Source organism: Babylonia areolata, chromosome 30, assembly GCF_041734735.1.
Source record: "Babylonia areolata isolate BAREFJ2019XMU chromosome 30, ASM4173473v1, whole genome shotgun sequence".
NCBI lineage: Eukaryota > Metazoa > Mollusca > Gastropoda > Neogastropoda > Buccinidae > Babylonia > Babylonia areolata.
Window position 1 is genome coordinate 8,359,075 of NC_134905.1, and position 17,362 is coordinate 8,376,436.

The 17,362-nt window shown below is 41.3% G+C and overlaps 1 protein-coding gene across 2 annotated transcripts; it reads left to right on the plus strand.

The window, feature by feature from the left end:
• Nucleotides 1-1,099: 1,099 nt before the first annotated feature.
• Nucleotides 1,100-16,229, plus strand: LOC143275568 (mediator of RNA polymerase II transcription subunit 4-like). 2 transcript variants are annotated; one of them, XR_013053440.1, is made up of 7 exons: nt 1,100-1,257; nt 6,322-6,443; nt 6,931-7,046; nt 7,905-8,049; nt 9,645-9,764; nt 14,288-14,932; nt 15,641-16,229. XR_013053440.1 is itself a non-coding variant. In XM_076579769.1 (6 exons), the coding sequence occupies exons 1-6, from the start codon at nt 1,193-1,195 to the stop codon at nt 14,539-14,541; spliced, it is 822 nt and encodes a 273-aa protein (XP_076435884.1). In that variant the 5' UTR covers nt 1,100-1,192; the 3' UTR covers nt 14,542-15,033. The 2 variants fall into 2 exon arrangements, 1 of the variants encoding a protein (XP_076435884.1); XM_076579769.1 differs by lacking the exon at nt 15,641-16,229 and having other exon boundaries at nt 14,288-15,033.
• The last annotated feature ends 1,133 nt before the right edge of the window (nt 16,230-17,362 follow it).

Genomic DNA, 17,362 nt, shown 5'->3' on the forward strand with positions numbered 1-17,362 from the left:
ATGTCTTCCGTTATCCCTCTTTGGAATTATTATCGCTGACTTATTTTTTGTATACCTTTCTTTGAGCTTTGTGTGAAATACTTGACACATGCGAATCACAAATTACTGAAAAATAGTTGAACACAGTGTGTGTGTGTGTGTGTGGGGGGGGGGGGGGGGGGACACAGATCGCACAGCGCGGCTGCACCAGCGGACTTAAAAATAGGTTCGTGTGTCAGTTGCACCCATAAGAAAATTCCCATAGGTCGAACAATTTTGTTGTGTTCTTACCAGTGTCACGTCGGAAAACTGCAGTGCACTTTTTTTTCTTTTGCTCATTTGGCGAATCTTTCTATTAATTTTTTTTTTTTTTAATCAATCTGTTATCTATTATCATCCCGTGCATACGGCCATGACTCTGCTTCCGAGTTCATGGGACGTTTTGTACTGAGAACTTGATTTTTACAGCTATTTGTTATTCTTCTGTTGCGTTAATTTGTGGATCGCAACGCAGTTACTCGTCACAGCTTCGAAGGTCCGGTGAACATGCTGGGCATGTTCTTGTTTCCCGGCACAACCCACTTAACGCTGACATCGACTAGGGTCTTTTAACTGACGTCAGTCTTCTGCATGTGTGTACACACTACAAGGGCCTGGCCGGGTTTCCGACGCTAGGTTTGCACATGTGTTGATGCTCGCCGACATGAGACATGGGAAAAAATCTCCACCTGGACCACTTTATACGGCCTACTTATGATGGGGACTGGATGAAACACACACACACACACACATTGAAACACTGACACACACACACACACACACATCACTGACACACATACACACACACCGTCTGTGACTACACACACACACGCGCGCGCGGGCGCGCACAGTGCTCATCACATATCTAGAAAAAAAAAGTGTTCTTGTCTCAGTTGTGCAGTCTCCCCTCTCCCTGTGCCGGTGTGTCAAATGTGCCGGTGCAAGGGTGTGTGTGCGTGTGTGTGTTTATGTGTGCCAGCCTGCGGTATGTGTGTGTGTGTGCCGTGCACTGAGTCACGGTGTGCCGGTGTCAGGTGTGTGTGTGTGTGTGTGTGTGCATTGATCTTAGAATAAATATTTTTCGATCAGTGGTGTGTTCATGTGTGTGCGTGCAATAACTTCTGCAGTTCCTTTTCATACGTTTCGCTAAAAAGACATTTCACAAGTAAGAAAAATGGCTACCCTGAATACAAGGACGCGGCTTCATCGTCTCATTGACGATATGGAAATGGTTGCAAAGTAAGTGGTTGTCCAATTTTAGCATCCAAAGACGGAATGAGTAGTGTTCACAGGGCATGGACTTTCACTCTGCCAGTCACTCAGAGGGGAAGAAATGTGGATTTTTTGCCGTTGTGATCATCTTACATTGACGATGTCAATTATTTTGACACTGTTTTGACGTGAAAATAGGTAGGTATAGGTATACCGTATAGGTATAGAATAGGGACGAAGTAGGCCTCGCGGCCTTTTTGATGTCCCTTCTTTTTCGTCAACATTGAGTAGTGTCTGCATTGCATGCGGTAATTTTCCTACGAGTAATTTAATCATCATATTCATACTTTTTTTTATCTTTACATTTATATCAGCGTCCAGAAGATTCTTGAATTGGTTAAGAGTTGGTGCTGTTTTGGTTAGTTCTGTTAGTGGGTTCCACCATTTTATAACGCGGTTAGTAAAAGTGTATGTTTTGGCATTTAATCGAGTATGTTTTGGGTATATATCTTTGCTAGAGCTTCGTGTTTTTTCAACAGTGTTAAATTCAAAGAAATCTTCCACTCTTAGATCATCTAAATTGTATATGATTTTGTATACTTGGATCATATCTCCCCTATATCGTCTATATTTCAGTGATGGAAGGTCCAGTTGCCTCAGCCTTTCTCCATAATCCATGTCTTTTAGTTCACTTAATAATTTTGTAGCTCTTCTTTGCACCCTTTCTATTGATGCTAGCAATCCTTTCCGGTTTGGGTATCCCCATATAGTGTTACCATATTCCAAGTGTGGTCTTACCAAGGCTTTATATAGATAAAGGAAATTTTCTTTATCAAGGTAAGTAAAGGTCCTTTTAATAATTCCAAGCATACTATTTGCTTTATTGATTGCCTTATGAATATGTTTCTCAAAAGTAAATTTTGAGTCAAAGATAACTCCGATGTCTTTTTCTTCGGTACATTTAGTAATGCTTATACTTTTTTGACTATCCATATAATACTCATGTTCAGGATTTCTGTTACCTATATGCATGATTTTGCATTTTGCGGCATTAAAATATAGGTTCCATTGTCTTGTCCAGTCTTGTAGTCTGTCAATGTCTCTTTGTAGTATATCCTTGTGGTTACTTATGTTATACAGTTTTGTATCGTCTGCAAATATCTTGCAATTGCTTGTCACCATGTCTGGAAGGTCATTAATAAAGATGGTGAATAGAACAGGTCCCAGTATGCTTCCTTGGGGTATTCCGCTCAAAACTTTCTCGTTAGTTGAGAATTCTTTACCCACTCTAACTCTCTGAACTCTTTCAGATAAGAACTGCTCTATCCACTTATAAATATTTCCTGTTATTCCATATCCCTTCAGTTTAACAAGCAGTCTTTGATGAGGGACTCTGTCAAATGCTTTCTTAAAGTCAAGGTACAAAATGTCAATGTTAAAACCGTCATCAATCATGTCTGTGAAGTCTTCCATTACCTCTAGGAGCTGGGTAATACAAGATCTGTGTTTTCTAAACCCATGCTGACACTTGGAGTATAGATTATTATTTGACATATGTGCCACAATTGTATCTCGTATTATGGATTCAAATACTTTGCATGTTAGTTTGTTACACACATCAAACTCACTGGCCTGTAATTACCAGGGTCAGTTTTGGTTCCCTTTTTAAATATCGCGACAACATCTGCCTTCTTCCACACGTCTGGAATAATTCCACTTTCCAAAGTTTTATTGAAGAGGATACTCAGGGGTACACTTAATTCTGTAGCTAACTCTTTCAATACTCTGGGGGGTATCTTGTCAGGGTCATGGGCTTTGTTGGGATTTAACCCTTTTAATTTATCATAAATTGCCTCAGGTGTGACAACAATGTCCACCACTAATCTTCCATTCGATTTTTCTCCTTCTTCTAGGCGAGGGATATTATCACTAGATTCCTTCGTAAAAACACTTGCAAAAAAGGAATTTAATAGGGTTGCCTTATCGGTTATCCTTATCGGAAACATAGATTTCATCATTAGTCTTTAAGGGTCCTATTCCAACCTTTGCCTTTGTCTTTGACTTGACATATTTCCAGAAATATTTGGGGTTTGATTTAGTTTCTTTTGCAAGCTTCTTCTCATATTCACGCTTTGCCTTTTTAATTATTCTGTTGCACTCATTTCGACAGTCAATGTATTTATGATAGTCATAGTGTCTTTTGCTATTCAGAAATTTCTTATATAGATTATATTTCTTTTTTACACTTTTAACTACTTTATTTGTCATCCATGCTGGCTTGGGACTTTGTCCAGATTTTATTTTAACTTTAGGAATGTATTTATTCATAATTGTTAATAAATGTTGTTCAATTTGATCCCATATCTCTTTTTCACTTTTGTTTACAATTTTTGTCCAGTCAACATCTGCCGTCTCTTCTCTCATTTTGTCATAGTTTCCTTTCGCGAGATCAAATCGAAAAGTTTCATCATTATAGTCTGAACCTTCATCTACATAGAGTGTAAATGATAATACCTCATGATCACTTTTGGCAAAAGGTGAAGAATGAGTTATATCCGAGATCAAAGATTCATCATTAACAATCACTAGATCATCTATGTTAGCTCTCTGTCCTTTTCTTCTTCGTGTTGGTTTTGTCACCATTTGGTTTAGGTAGACATCACGTAAGCATTCAATAAAATTTTCATCTTCCTGGCTTGACCATGATCCATCCCAAGTAATGTTAGGATAATTAAAATCCCCAACTATACATACTTTGTCAAACTTTTGTATTGTGTCGTTTCGCAATAAGTCTTGTAGCAGGTTAACATTTTCTTTTGATGAATGTGGGCTTTTGTAAATAGATCCTATTAGCACTTTCTCTTTTTTTGATGTTACAAAGGAACACCAAACGCTCTCTTCGAATTCATGATTATTTAGGATTGAACATTCTACGGCATTGAGACTTTTGTGGGCGTATATGGCCACTCCTAGTTTAGGGGAATTATTCACAAATAGATCGTAATCGGGAAAGTTATATTCGGATCGGTTCAAGTCTTTCTGTCTTTTGGCTTTGATTTCTTGTAAGGTGATCAGTTTTGGTTTCACATCATCTATCATTGCTGCAATCTCCCCTCTCTTATTCAAAAAGCTGTCAACGTTTGATGAAATAAAGGTTATGCCACTTGCACACACATTTTCATTCGCACTGTTAAGACTATGTACATTTGTTGTTGGGTGAGATGGTCAGGCCTTCTGCCCGCTCTGGTCTGAGCCAGAGTCTTGCTGAGAGACCCTTCTTTTCACTATCTTGTTGCCCCTAATCATCAAATCTGTCTCCCCGTCTTCATTCCTACGTCTCTCCAATTCCATCTTCAACGTCCTGAACTCTTCTCGCTCTTGGGGTGTATTATCATTGTTGATATATACTCTTTTGGAAGCATCTGTGACTCCCTGATTGAGCTTCCTGACATTCTGCATTATCTTCTTCTTTTCTTCTTCTGTCTTAACCGTCAGTTTTAGCAGTGCACCCGACTCAATGAAAATAAAACTCAAGCTCAGAAAAATAAAATGCTTACTTAAAAAAAAATTCCACATCGAGATTTATTTATACATTTTACTTCTTAATCAGTTGAGTGCCAGATAATTGTGTATTTTAAAAAAAACAACAAAAAAGGTTGTAGCTGGGCGTCTGTCCTCGATCGATACGAAGCTCGGTGCTTCGCGGAGATCCCGACGAAAATGTCATTGAACGACACTGGTAATCGTTACATACGATGATTTTGGTCGGAGTTTGTCGGTAAATGAAAAAATAGAGGGAGTTCGTTAAAATGCTCCCCCCTTGCCAGGGAATTTTGAGGATTCGGGGGGGAGGGGGGGGTGGTTAATAGATTTAAAAAAAAAAAAATTCTAGTACAAAAAGTATGGGAGATATGGAAAGAAAATAAACATTTCTGTGAAGGAGAACAAATGTAGATTCTGCATCGTTTTTTTTCTCCCCCAATTAGGTTGACTGTAGATAATTTGTTGTTCAGGCATCTGTCAATACTATTTTTGTGCAACAGAAGACTTCGACTTATTTCCATCTCTACATAATGACATCCATAAAAACAAAAGAGCAAAGTGCAGCTAGAAATAGTATGCCTATTGTCAGAGGGGTTGAAGTTCTTTGATGATATTCACTCCCTTCAAGTTGCACGTGGGCCGATTAGAGTGTCTGCTGTGTATCTGGCTTGCCACTTCTTCAGACAAGTCAACCATCTGATTCAGTGGAAAAAAAAAAAAGCTTTAAAAACAAAAAGCATATTTTTCATATCCAGAGCAGGTTCAGCCCAGCGTTTCATGAAAACCGTGGAGCATTGGCAGTTGTCTATTTCCTGCTGTCTGCACTGAGATGTGAGTACACTGGTGTCCAGCTGCTACGCCCACTTCACACCCTCAGGCTGGCATTCAACCTATTGTCTTACATTACTCCTCTCCCACTCCTCCCCTTTTTCCAACTCTTACTGCACGTATTCTGTCAGTCAAGCCACTTGTTAAAAAACTGATTGTACAGACGGACTTAATTACCATCAAATGGGCTGTCAGTTTCATCACTGTCGTAGTCATTCACCTTTGTGTTCAAATCAGTCAGACTAGACAGATCCTTCTCCATTGCTCTAGCTGTCCATAATCACAAGCACGGCTTTCAAATTGTGTAACCCCCTTTCCACATGTATGCGTTTCAAACAACGTGGTCCAGTTAGCAAATCATTTTTGAGAAGAAAGGGGTATTCTACCTGGTGTAGGCTCATTTAAATAGTATTTTTTTTATAATCCTGACACATAAAACTAACCATTCAGAATCTGTATGAACTGATCAAAACTACAATGAAGGAAAAATCGGAACATATGCAGGACGTCAGTGGACGTCTTTAGGCACGATGGCAACACTTTTTGTGGGTTGTCAGCTGACATCTTACAGGCAGGCACTCAACTGTTTAAAAGTAAAAACAAAACATTTTTTTTTTCTTATTTCTTTCTTATGATTTGAGAAAAGAAGAAAGATTCAAAGAATTAAGTTGAAAAAATAATGTGTAAAAAGTTTGATGTACCATGTTCACATGTTGACAGGGAACTGGTGGAACTGATGAGCATCCCCAAACATCAGCAGAAGACAGATGGTGCCGACACTGTCAGTTTAATGGAGCTGCTTATTGAGAAAGATGCGGAAATCAAAGCTGTCCTGGAGCTAGGTATGTCAAAGAATGTGTTGTTCAAGCGAATGTTTAGTCTGTAAAAAAAATAATTGCCATTGGGAAAGCTTGCAGTTGCAGATAGTACTTTTCAGTAGAAAATTGTACTGCAAAAGATAACTCAAGATTCGGAGTTCTATTTCACAGATTTTGACTATGAGACTTTCTTTGTATATGTTCTTTTGAAATGTGTGTGTATGAGTATTACTGTTGCATAGCTTACATCCAGTGATTGAATGGATATATTTGGGGAGGAAAAAACCATTGACTAAAAGTAAAATATAAAAGACACCACCATCACAAATGAGTGTTAGATTTGCTCCAAACAAAGTAAAGAAGAAAATGCCTATCACTTCCTAAAGTATATTTCTGCAAATGTTCACAAGTGGATTAGCCCATTATTATTTGCTTTGAAAAATATAAGAGCTGCACACAAAGTTTGAAAATCCACCTTTTTCCTTTACTTTTGGCATTACATGATTTTCAGCTGAGGAGCAAGCCAAGATCCAGAAGGTGATGGATGCACTGAAACAGGAGGTGGACAAAAGAGACGCGGAGATCAAAAACCTGCAGAGAAGTCTTAAGGACGCTGAGATGATCATGGTAAGCATTGTTGAGTTTGTGGTGGTGGTGGTGTCTTACAACAAGTACAGACATTATAGTTAACCGAAAAGAAACTTGACTGAATGGCTAGTAATCGCTAAATCCAGGAACAGATGGCAAACTTACCATTGCTGTTATACAGTCCACAGCCTGTAATGTTTACTCATGCAGTAGGGTTATATTTCCTGTATCAGTGTATACTTATGATATGCACAACACAACAAGCATTTCATGTAACAAGTGAATGTGTGTGTGTGTGTTATTTGTACTTTGTGCTCTGATTTAAAGTTCTGTGTCACTGAATGATTGTATATCAATGGTACTTTATGGTCATGAACATTTATATAGTTTTTGCTTGTCTGTTCCCATGTGAGTGTGACTGTGAGTTATACTAACCACATTTAAAATTTCTGTTTCATACTTTTCTCATCACAGCAAACTAGTCTTCTGAATGTGAAGTTTGGGTTGCTCTCACAGTCTCAGTGGAGAAGGTTCATCACCATTCCCGCCTTTATTTTATTTTAATTTTTTTCTAAACTGCTTGAATGTTGTTTGCCTATCTAAATAGATTTCCTTGAATAAAAGAAAAAAAAGAAAGAAAAAAAAAGTATTAGATGTTTACCAGGGCAACTTTCGTTTTGTTCTCCAGAATGGAGAACATTTGTTTGGACATTTTGCTTGATATGAAACAAGTGAAAGATCAGCAGTTAGCACCCAGACCATTGCTAACTCATTTGACTAAAGTAAGTTAACCACTTTGAATGTATGACGTTGATATTACCACCAATGATTCTCTTCATGGTTGTGGGTTTCCATGTCTTTATATGTGTATGTGTCACTGTGTACATGTGTGTACAGTCCACTGCCATCTACCAAGGGAAGCAGAAACTGAAAGCAGTCAACCAGGCCAACGAACGCTCCACGTCCTCAGAGGAAATCATCAAATTCGCCCATCGCATCTCCGCCAGTAATGCTGTCGCTGCGCCCATCACGTGGGGACCTGGTCAGTTTTTTGTCTGTGTCTGTGTTGTTCAGAGGCACTGTGGCAGAATTGGTTCAGCATTGGACTTTAGATCCAATGTTTACCACTGATGGAGGTTGAAGGCCATGTTTCGGCATGGTGTTGTGTACCTGGTAAAGGCTCCCTCCCAACAGAAACAGAGAGCTAAGACTAGAGGTGGGACACATGTTTAAAAACAACATGTATGTGTTTATGCGTTACAGTGTTGAGATGAGTGACTAGAATACATGTGTGAATTCTAGCTTTTACTTTGGTTCATCTGAGGTTCACCTCACTTCTCATTGTAAGTGTTCTAGTAAGTTATTCCCCTTGTCATAGACGGTCACCATCTTAGAATTCAACGTGAAGGCCTCAGAAGCCAAAGAAGTTGACAGACATGTGGAAAATAAGTGGAGGTGGGTGAAGGAGAAAGACACACTGGAGTGAAGTTTTGTATGTTGGCTGTGCAAAGTCCATGCACCGTGTGTAACGTTGTGTGTTGTGTGCAATCATGTCCTTCAGTATGGCAGCAGTGGGAAAAAAGCTCTGAGTGGCCTTGCAAAAGATGACGCTCATCTGTCGCTCATGCTGATGCAAAATAAGACATACACTCCCTGGAGCAGAACAAGTTGTTGTACCTTTGTCTGAAACAAACTGGGTGGCTGTCCTGAAAGGTGGTGTGTGCAGCTTCATTGCAGAAAACTCATTGCTGTTTGTGAGGGGTCCAAAGCTGACACACCTGGCACAGATACTGGCAAGTGGCAAACAGGCACTACCTTTTTTTTCCTTCTAATTTTTCTTTGTTTTTGTATTTTTCATTTGCCTTGTGGTTTTCAATTTTTCTTCACTAGTTCAGCTTCAACCCATGACACTTTGTTGACAAAAGCTATTGTGCAGTAGCTAGTGAGTAATGTTGTATGTCTCTGTTAAAATGGAGATACAATGGAGATCAATAATATTTTTCCTTTTGCCCTTGACATTTTGTTGCCAAAAAAAAAGAAAAAAAGCAGGAAAGAAAGAACATTAAATGGCACATCCCTGCTGTTCCAATGGCAGTGATGAGTATTGTGCATTCTCATGGTATTTTTGGCCCAGGGATTTCCAGTTTTTCTCCAGTATCTCTCTGACCCCCACTAGCAGTGTTGCCCTCTGGATCCCCACACTGGGGGCCTTCTGTGGCTCCCCACTTTTCTGGATTCGAATCATTTTCCTGCCCCACGTATGAAGTTGTTTGTATTACATTTTGTCACAACAGGTGCAATTTCTCTGTGTGAAATTCAAGTTGCTCTCCTCACTACCCTCCAGTGCGACCTGCAAGTGTATTTGTTTTACTATGAAATTGGATTTCTCTATAGAATTTTGCCTGGGTCATCCATTTATTGCCATGGGTTCTTTTAAGTGTGCTGAGTGCATGCTACACACAGGACCTCTGTTTATCATCTCATCTGAGTGACTTGTGGAGGCAGATAAGATACTGGCGAGGGAGAATCAATTTGGCACGCACAGATTCTCAATCTTGCTAATCCTTGGCGATTGCATTACCAATGTTCACTACTCTGCTATATACTAATATTGAATTGAACTGAAATGTGATGCAGGGGACCCTCGCAGACCGTACCCAACAGATCTGGAGATGAGACAGGGGTGGCTTGGAATGGCAGCTGGAGCCAACATCCCCGAACTTTCTCGACATGCCACTCAGACGCAGGTGCCTGCAGGTAACCGTGATATTGCTTGTGCGCATTTGGAAGTGTGCAGAGGTTGTATGGTGTGGGTGGGTGGGGTATGGGTGTGTGTGGTAACTCGATTGTAGGTAGTGTGTGTAAGGGGGTGTCTGATTTGCATTTTTATATAAAGATTAAGTTTGAAACCCACCCCACAGTCATTGTATTACCAATGTCCTGCTCTGTGGAGCAACAACAACAGTCATTGGTCTGCATTAGTAATGATAAAGTTCAATGTGCAATGCTTCACAAAACTGGCCATGAACCATCTGAGAGAAAAGGGGTTTGGTTGATCATGTGGTGCAGTGGACTGCTGGTTGTGCTGCCAAGTACCAAGGCAAGGGTCCCTCACCTGTGCTATGTCTGACTTTGCCTGCACATGGGAAAGACATTTCTTTGGTTCCAGACATGGAAAGAGGCCCTCTGATGGGCACAGTGCTGTTGTAAAACACAGTGCTGCAAATGCTGTCAGGTCAGGTGCTGCTGTCGTTGCTGGTGCACAGGATCTGTAGGATTACTGCACTGAAAGCAGCCGGACAGCAGCAGCACATTCTGGGTGGAGAGGAAGGAAGATCCAGAGGGTAAGGGGCAGGTAGATCAGAAGGTTGAGACACAAGGCAGCTCCTTACAGTGAGGTGTGTAGAGTAAGGGGCAGGTAGATCAGAAGGTTGAGACACAAGGCAGCTCCTTACAGTGAGGTGTGTAGAGTAAGGGGCAGGTAGATCAGAAGGTTGAGACACAAGGCAGCTCCTTACAGTGAGGTGTGTAGAGTAAGGGGCAGGTAGATCAGAAGGTGGAGACACAAGGCAGCTCCTTACAGTGAGGTGTGTAGAGTAAGGGGCAGGTAGATCAGAAGGTTGAGACACAAGGCAGCTCCTTACAGTGAGGTGTGTAGAGTAAGGGGCAGGTAGATCAGAAGGTTGAGACACAAGGCAGCTCCTTACAGTGAGGTGTGTAGAGTAAGGGGCAGGTAGATCAGAAGGTTGAGACACAAGGCAGCTCTGTACAGTGAGGTGTGTAGAGTAGGGGGCAGGTAGATCAGAAGGCTGAGACACAAGGCAGCTCTGTACAGTGAGGTGTGTAGAGTAAGGGGCAGGTAGATCAGAAGGTTGAGACACAAGGCAGCTCCTTACAGTGAGGTGTGTAGAGTAAGGGGCAGGTAGATCAGAAGGTTGAGACACAAGGCAGCTCCTTACAGTGAGGTGTGTAGAGTAAGGGGCAGGTAGATCAGAAGGTTGAGACACAAGGCAGCTCTGTACAGTGAGGTGTGTAGAGTAAGGGGCAGGTAGATCAGAAGGTTGAGACACAAGGCAGCTCTGTACAGTGAGGTGTGTAGAGTAAGGGGCAGGTAGATCAGAAGGTTGAGACACAAGGCAGCTCTGTACAGTGAGGTGTGTACAGCGGAATGTTTTACATGCAAGGGAGCTGTCTTGTTTCTGCCAAACCTGTGTCGCTGGAGTTGGTGTGTGTATCAGTGTGCACATGGTGGGTGGGTGGAAGAGTGATGTCTTTCTTCCTGTGCATCACGGTGGCCCTGTTGACCCCATTGCGCTCCCAGCACGGCAGGTTCCGCCTGAGCTCCCAGCACATCAAGATCTCCCTGCGCTCCCACCAAGTCAAGATCTTCCTGCACTCCCAGCATGTCAAGGTATCCCTGTGCTTCCACCATGTCAAGGTATCCCTGTGCTTCCACCATGTCAAGGTATCCCTGCGCTCCCACCAAGTCAAGATCTCCCTGCGCTCCCACCAAGTCAAGGTATCCCTGTGCTTCCACCATGTCAAGGTATCCCTGCGCTTCCACCATGTCAAGGTATCCCTGCGCTCCCACCAAGTCAAGATCTCCCTGCGCTCCCACCAAGTCAAGATCTCCCTGCGCTTCCACCATGTCAAGGTATCCCTGCGCTTCCACCATGTCAAGGTATCCCTGCGCTCCCACCAAGTCAAGATCTCCCTGCGCTCCCACCAAGTCAAGATCTCCCTGCGCTCCCACCAAGTCAAGGTATCCCTGTGCTTCCACCATGTCAAGGTATCCCTGTGCTTCCACCATGTCAAGATCTCCCTGCGCTCCCACCAAGTCAAGATCTTCCTGCACTCCCAGCATGTCAAGGTATCCCAGAACGTCAAGATCTGCCCGCGCTTCCATCATGGCAGGTTTCCCCTATGTCCCCCTACGTTCCCAGCATGTCAGAATCCAGCTGTTCTTCCAGCTCATCAGGATCCCCATGCGCTTTCAACACATCAGGATTTCCCATGGCACAGCAGGATCCTTCTGGGTTCCCAGCACAACAGGATCCCCCTGCCATCCAATCTGACCCAGAACCACAGGATCTCCCTGCCATCCAATCTGACCCAGAACCACAGGATCTCCCTGCCATCCAATCTGACCCAGAACCACAGGATATCCAGCAAGAGTGGATGACTTCATTATTTGCTTCTTCCCTAGGGGAAGAAGAACACTCAGATACTTCGGCAAAGTGTTGGAGGTGGACATAGTCAAACAGGATGTGCTCGTGCATTTTATGGGAGAAAAGGGATACTGTGCACAACACTATGTCTGGATGTCAGAGGGATGGATTAAGTTCAGTCAGGTGGAGAGAGTTGTGGACAGACCTGCTCTTGTTAAAAAGGGCGGTGGTATTGCCTTCACTTTTAATGAAAGGCCTTGATATCATTCTGCATTGCAGTGACTTGCTGTACAGTTTCATATATCCAGACATTTGTGTGTGTTGATACTTGGATTCTGTTTTCATTTTCTAATTTCTTGAGTCCTCTACAGCTGTGGAATGTACCAGTTTGAATCTTAATTCCCCTATCTCTCTCCCCTCCCATTTGCTTGCTTGCTTTTTTTGCATGTGTGTTGCGATATGATTTACTTCATTACAAAATTAACTGATTCCCAATTTTCCACTTTTGATATCAATCCTCTTGGCAGTGACTGCACAGCTGTAATTGTCAAACAATCACATGTGTGTTTACTTCATACATTGTATTTCTCTTACATTTTCTGAGCTTAGAGAATAGTTTGAAACATTTTTTTGTTGTTTTGTTTTGTTATTATTTCATTTATTTGTTTTTGCATGTATGTGGTGGTGGTGAAAAACAGGAAGCTTTCTTTGTTATGTTGTATTTTTTCCATTTTGGATTTTCAGAATTGTTGAAAGTATGAATAATTCTTCAGTGATGGAAAAACCGTATTCAAATTTCACCAAACAATGAAATCATTTGTTCACTTTTAAAATTTTATTTGAAAAAAAAAAAAAGTATGATGTTACCTGTACTAATCAATGTTACTGGTTATCATGTTACTTTGGAGATGTGGACTCGAACAGCCTAAATTTATCTGAAGGTTAAGTGGTGGTGGTTCTTTTCGAGTTGTTTACATAACTTCTTATAGTATTAACTTACAGATAAAACAGTGATTAGAAGAAATTCCAACAATCTTCTCGTGTGAAGAAAAGGTTTATGCCAAGGTCAGGCCAAATGTTACATGTCATGGAAAAAAAAAAGAAGACACAGTAAGTTATTAAAACTATTTTTTTTAAATAACTTCTGTAAAGACTATGTTTATAATAGAATCATTTTCTAACATTAGGTAATAAACAATCTGATTACAGGCAGTTTAAATGTGTTATGTTTTGGATTGACTTTGGATGCTGTGTTATATCAGTGATAACAGCATGCCTTCCACCCCCCCACATCTGTAGATGTGTGCGAGTGTGGTTTCAGTCTATTACCAGTTACTGTGGGGTTTTTTTGTTGTTTTTTCTTTTGTCTAGTTTTGATCTTTATGGTGTGCCATATCGCACAAATTAATCTCCATGTGGATCAATATTATTGATCTGATTGAGACACATACACATTTCATATACACCCTCCACCTTTAAATCAGACAAATCCGGACACAAACCTGCACGCAACAGCTCACATACCTGTTGTGTCATTGACCCGATTAAGTCATAATCAGGAAGGAAATAACAGAAATGAGAGCCGGTCCCCACTACAGCATGAAACCTGGTGGTCTGACATGAGCTGTGCTGTGCTGCATGCGCTGACTGCAAAGTATCTTGCCACAGGATTTTTGGTCCATCTACTTACAAGTTCGTGGGCGGTGCCTGATCCAAGACCTCATTGCTGAGCAGCTTGGTATCAGTCAGTTGGTCGTTAAACTCCACCCCTCCTGTGGTAAAGTTCAGGAGTGCTTATTATGTGTTGGGAAGTCTGGAGTAAACCTTTATTTTGATAAATTTCTGTTTATTTTGTTCTCTTTTGTCGCGTTTACATTGATGTTGATAATTGTAAAGATGTGATGATCATCACAAAATTGATTTCCAACATTCAGATTTGTGCATTTAGGTTTTTTTTTGTTTTTTGTTTTTGTACCTGTTTGAGACTGGTTTGGGTTAAGGACACAGCACTCCCCTCCCCCCACCACCCCCCATCTCTGCACCCCTCCACCCCCAACCCCCTAAAATCCTAATGATACACCCCCAGAGTTAACACTGACAAACATTTTGCAGACCCAAACACAGCCGGGGTCGGGCCTGGCATGCCGCCCATGCAAGGAGGAGGTGGAGGAGGCGGGGGTGCTATGCCTGTCATGGGCAGCTCGCTGTCGTGGCAACCGTCGCAGGAGGTGGCCATGACCTTGACCTCAACAGGGTCACACCATGGCATTCATGACCTGAGGGGTGGTGGCCACAACAAGGAGAACGAGGACGTGGAACTCATGTCCAGCGACTCTTCCAGCAGTAGTTCCAGCGACGAAGAGTGACGGGTTTTGGGTTGGTGGACATATGGGGGGGGGGGGGGGGGGGGGATCAAGCAGCTTTTTGTTTGGTTACACAAGGTTCTCTTTTCTTTTCTTTTTTTTGTTCTTGTGTGTGCTTGGGGTGATTCAAGTTATTTGATCATGAATTTTGTTTTAGAGTGTTGTAGCAAGCAGACCCTTTGTATATGTGAATGAGTTGTATTATTGACTGTGTGAATTTAGTACTGGGTGAAATTGTCCTGAAATTTACAGTCATGAAAGATGTGTCTTCTGTTTTTCCCCCTAGTGATTGAAGTTTGAATGGTTCATTCAGATAAATGTTCATTGAGAGAAGAAAAAGTGCACAGTTACTTTGTTGAAGGCAGCATAAGCAGAGCTGGCAAGCTGTTCTTAGGTGTATGGGAGTGACGGGCAGGCAGATAGAAAATCTGTGTTCTTAGGTGTATGTGAGAGACAGGCAGGCAGATAGAAAATCTGTGTTCTTAGAGGTGTATGTGAGTGATGGGCAGGCAGATAGAAAATCTGTGTTCTTAGGTGTATGTGAGAGACAGGCAGGCAGATAGAAAATCTGTGTTCTTAGAGGTGTATGTGAGTGATGGGCAGGCAGATAGAAAATCTGTGTTCTTAGGTGTATGTGAGAGACAGGCAGGCAGATAGAAAATCTGTGTTCTTAGAGGTGTATGTGAGTGATGGGCAGGCAGATAGAAAATCTGTGTTCTTAGGTGTATGTGAGAGACAGGCAGGCAGATAGAAAATCTGTGTTCTTAGAGGTGTATGTGAGTGATGGGCAGGCAGATAGAAAATCTGTGTTCTTAGGTGTATGTGAGAGACAGGCAGGCAGATAGAAAATCTGTGTTCTTAGAGGTGTATGTGAGTGACGGGCAGGCAGATAGAAAATCTGTGTTCTTAGGTGTATGTGAGAGACAGGCAGGCAGATAGAAAATCTGTGTTCTTAGAGGTGTATGTGAGTGATGGGCAGGCAGATAGAAAATCTGTGTTCTTAGGTGTATGTGAGAGACAGGCAGGCAGATAGAAAATCTGTGTGTTCTTAGGTGTATGTGAGAGACAGGCAGGCAGATAGAAAATCTGTGTGTTCTTAGAGGTGTATGGGAGTGACGGGCAGGCAGATAGAAAATCTGTGTGCATGTGTTTGATGCGAGTTGTTTTTAACTGAAGTGAAATAAGGAATTTTATGAATCTGAAGATGCGTGTGAGTTTGAATTACATTCTGAGTGAGAGTGGAAATGCTTTGAAAGAGAATTATGTGGTGGAAATTTTTGTGACCGAGGGTACCATTAACTTAGTGTGTAAGCTAAGTTATTGCCTTTGTTCATGCTTCACCCAAAATTGTGGTGGTGTATTAAAAGTGTTTCTTTCGTGGTCCTCAAATATCTGGTTAGCTAAAATCATGAATCCTGATATTTTTTTGCTTGTATCAACAAATTTCATTTCTTTGGTATTGAAACTCAGTTCTCACAAGAATGAGTGTGTACATTGTAAAACTTTAATTTGCATGCATGCATGCATATGTGTGTGTATAAGAGCGAGAGAGATGCGAGTATTTGAGAAAAAACGTGTGTTCTGTTATCAACTGTGCACTTGGTCATGAATGAAAATAGGATCCTTTTTTTAAAAAAAAATTTATTTTATTAAAATTTTTTTTTTTTTTTTAAATAAAAGATTGTATTGTTTTGTTGATTTTATATAATGTTTATATTTTCTTCATTCATCCAAAATATTTTTGTCCTGGTAAAAATGGAAAAATGATCGATATATGACACGATGAAAAATATGATATTCTGTATAGGCCTATATGATTCTGTATTCTCACACTCATACACATCCTCTCCCTCTAAACACACAAACACACACACACACACATTCTCACACACACTCAACACACACTTGCTGTATCTATTTCAACTACCTGGAGTTTACACCTGCAAATGTCAGCCACATCAGGAACTGTAGCCCTGTCATGTGTGGACATATTTATCCTGTCCCACCTTTTCAACTCGTGCAGATTAATTCTTCACCTCAAGCAACAGATGTATAACTGTGCCGCTGGTTTCATTTTCTGATTTTCCATGCACCAGCCCATACCACTTTTTGGTTTAACTCCCCAGTGTTGGAATCGACTTCTCTGCATCACTTACAAATGTTGCAACTCCTCCACATTTGGAAAGCTTGTATTAGCTCCAGAGTCAGAATCAAGTCATTTGCATCACTTACAGATCTCTCAGCTTAACAAATTATGGTATGCCTAAATCAAATAGTGGGGTATAAGCGGTCACACACATAAAAGCTTTGCTTTTGGAAAGTTTGCACTTCCAACCAGTGTCAGACTCCCAGCATCAGGATAAACCTACCTGCATCACTGAGAAAAAATGTTACACATCTAGACAAATTATGGCAGCCTAAATGGTGCAGTATAAAATGGTCAAAAACATAAAGCTTTGCTTCTACAAACAGGAAAATCAGAATGGTAGCCCACAAATGAAGAAATATAAAGCAGCAAATGCCCCACCAAAAACAAAATATAAAAAAAAGAAACAATGACACATGCTAACCAAAGTGGTTAACTAATATTTCTTTTTCCAGCCTTCACCAAGCGGACATTGGCTTATAGTCCAGCCGACCGCGCAGGGTAACAGACACAAAACCCTGTCATTTCTTTAAAAAACAACAACAAAGCAACTGCAAAACAATACAGTACAGTTCATGACAAATCTAAACCATGAAGGTAAATCAGACTAGGCTTTGCCGAGGACATCAGCACTTCCGCTTGAAAAATAAGTCTCCATACCTTAGTTATGTAACATAA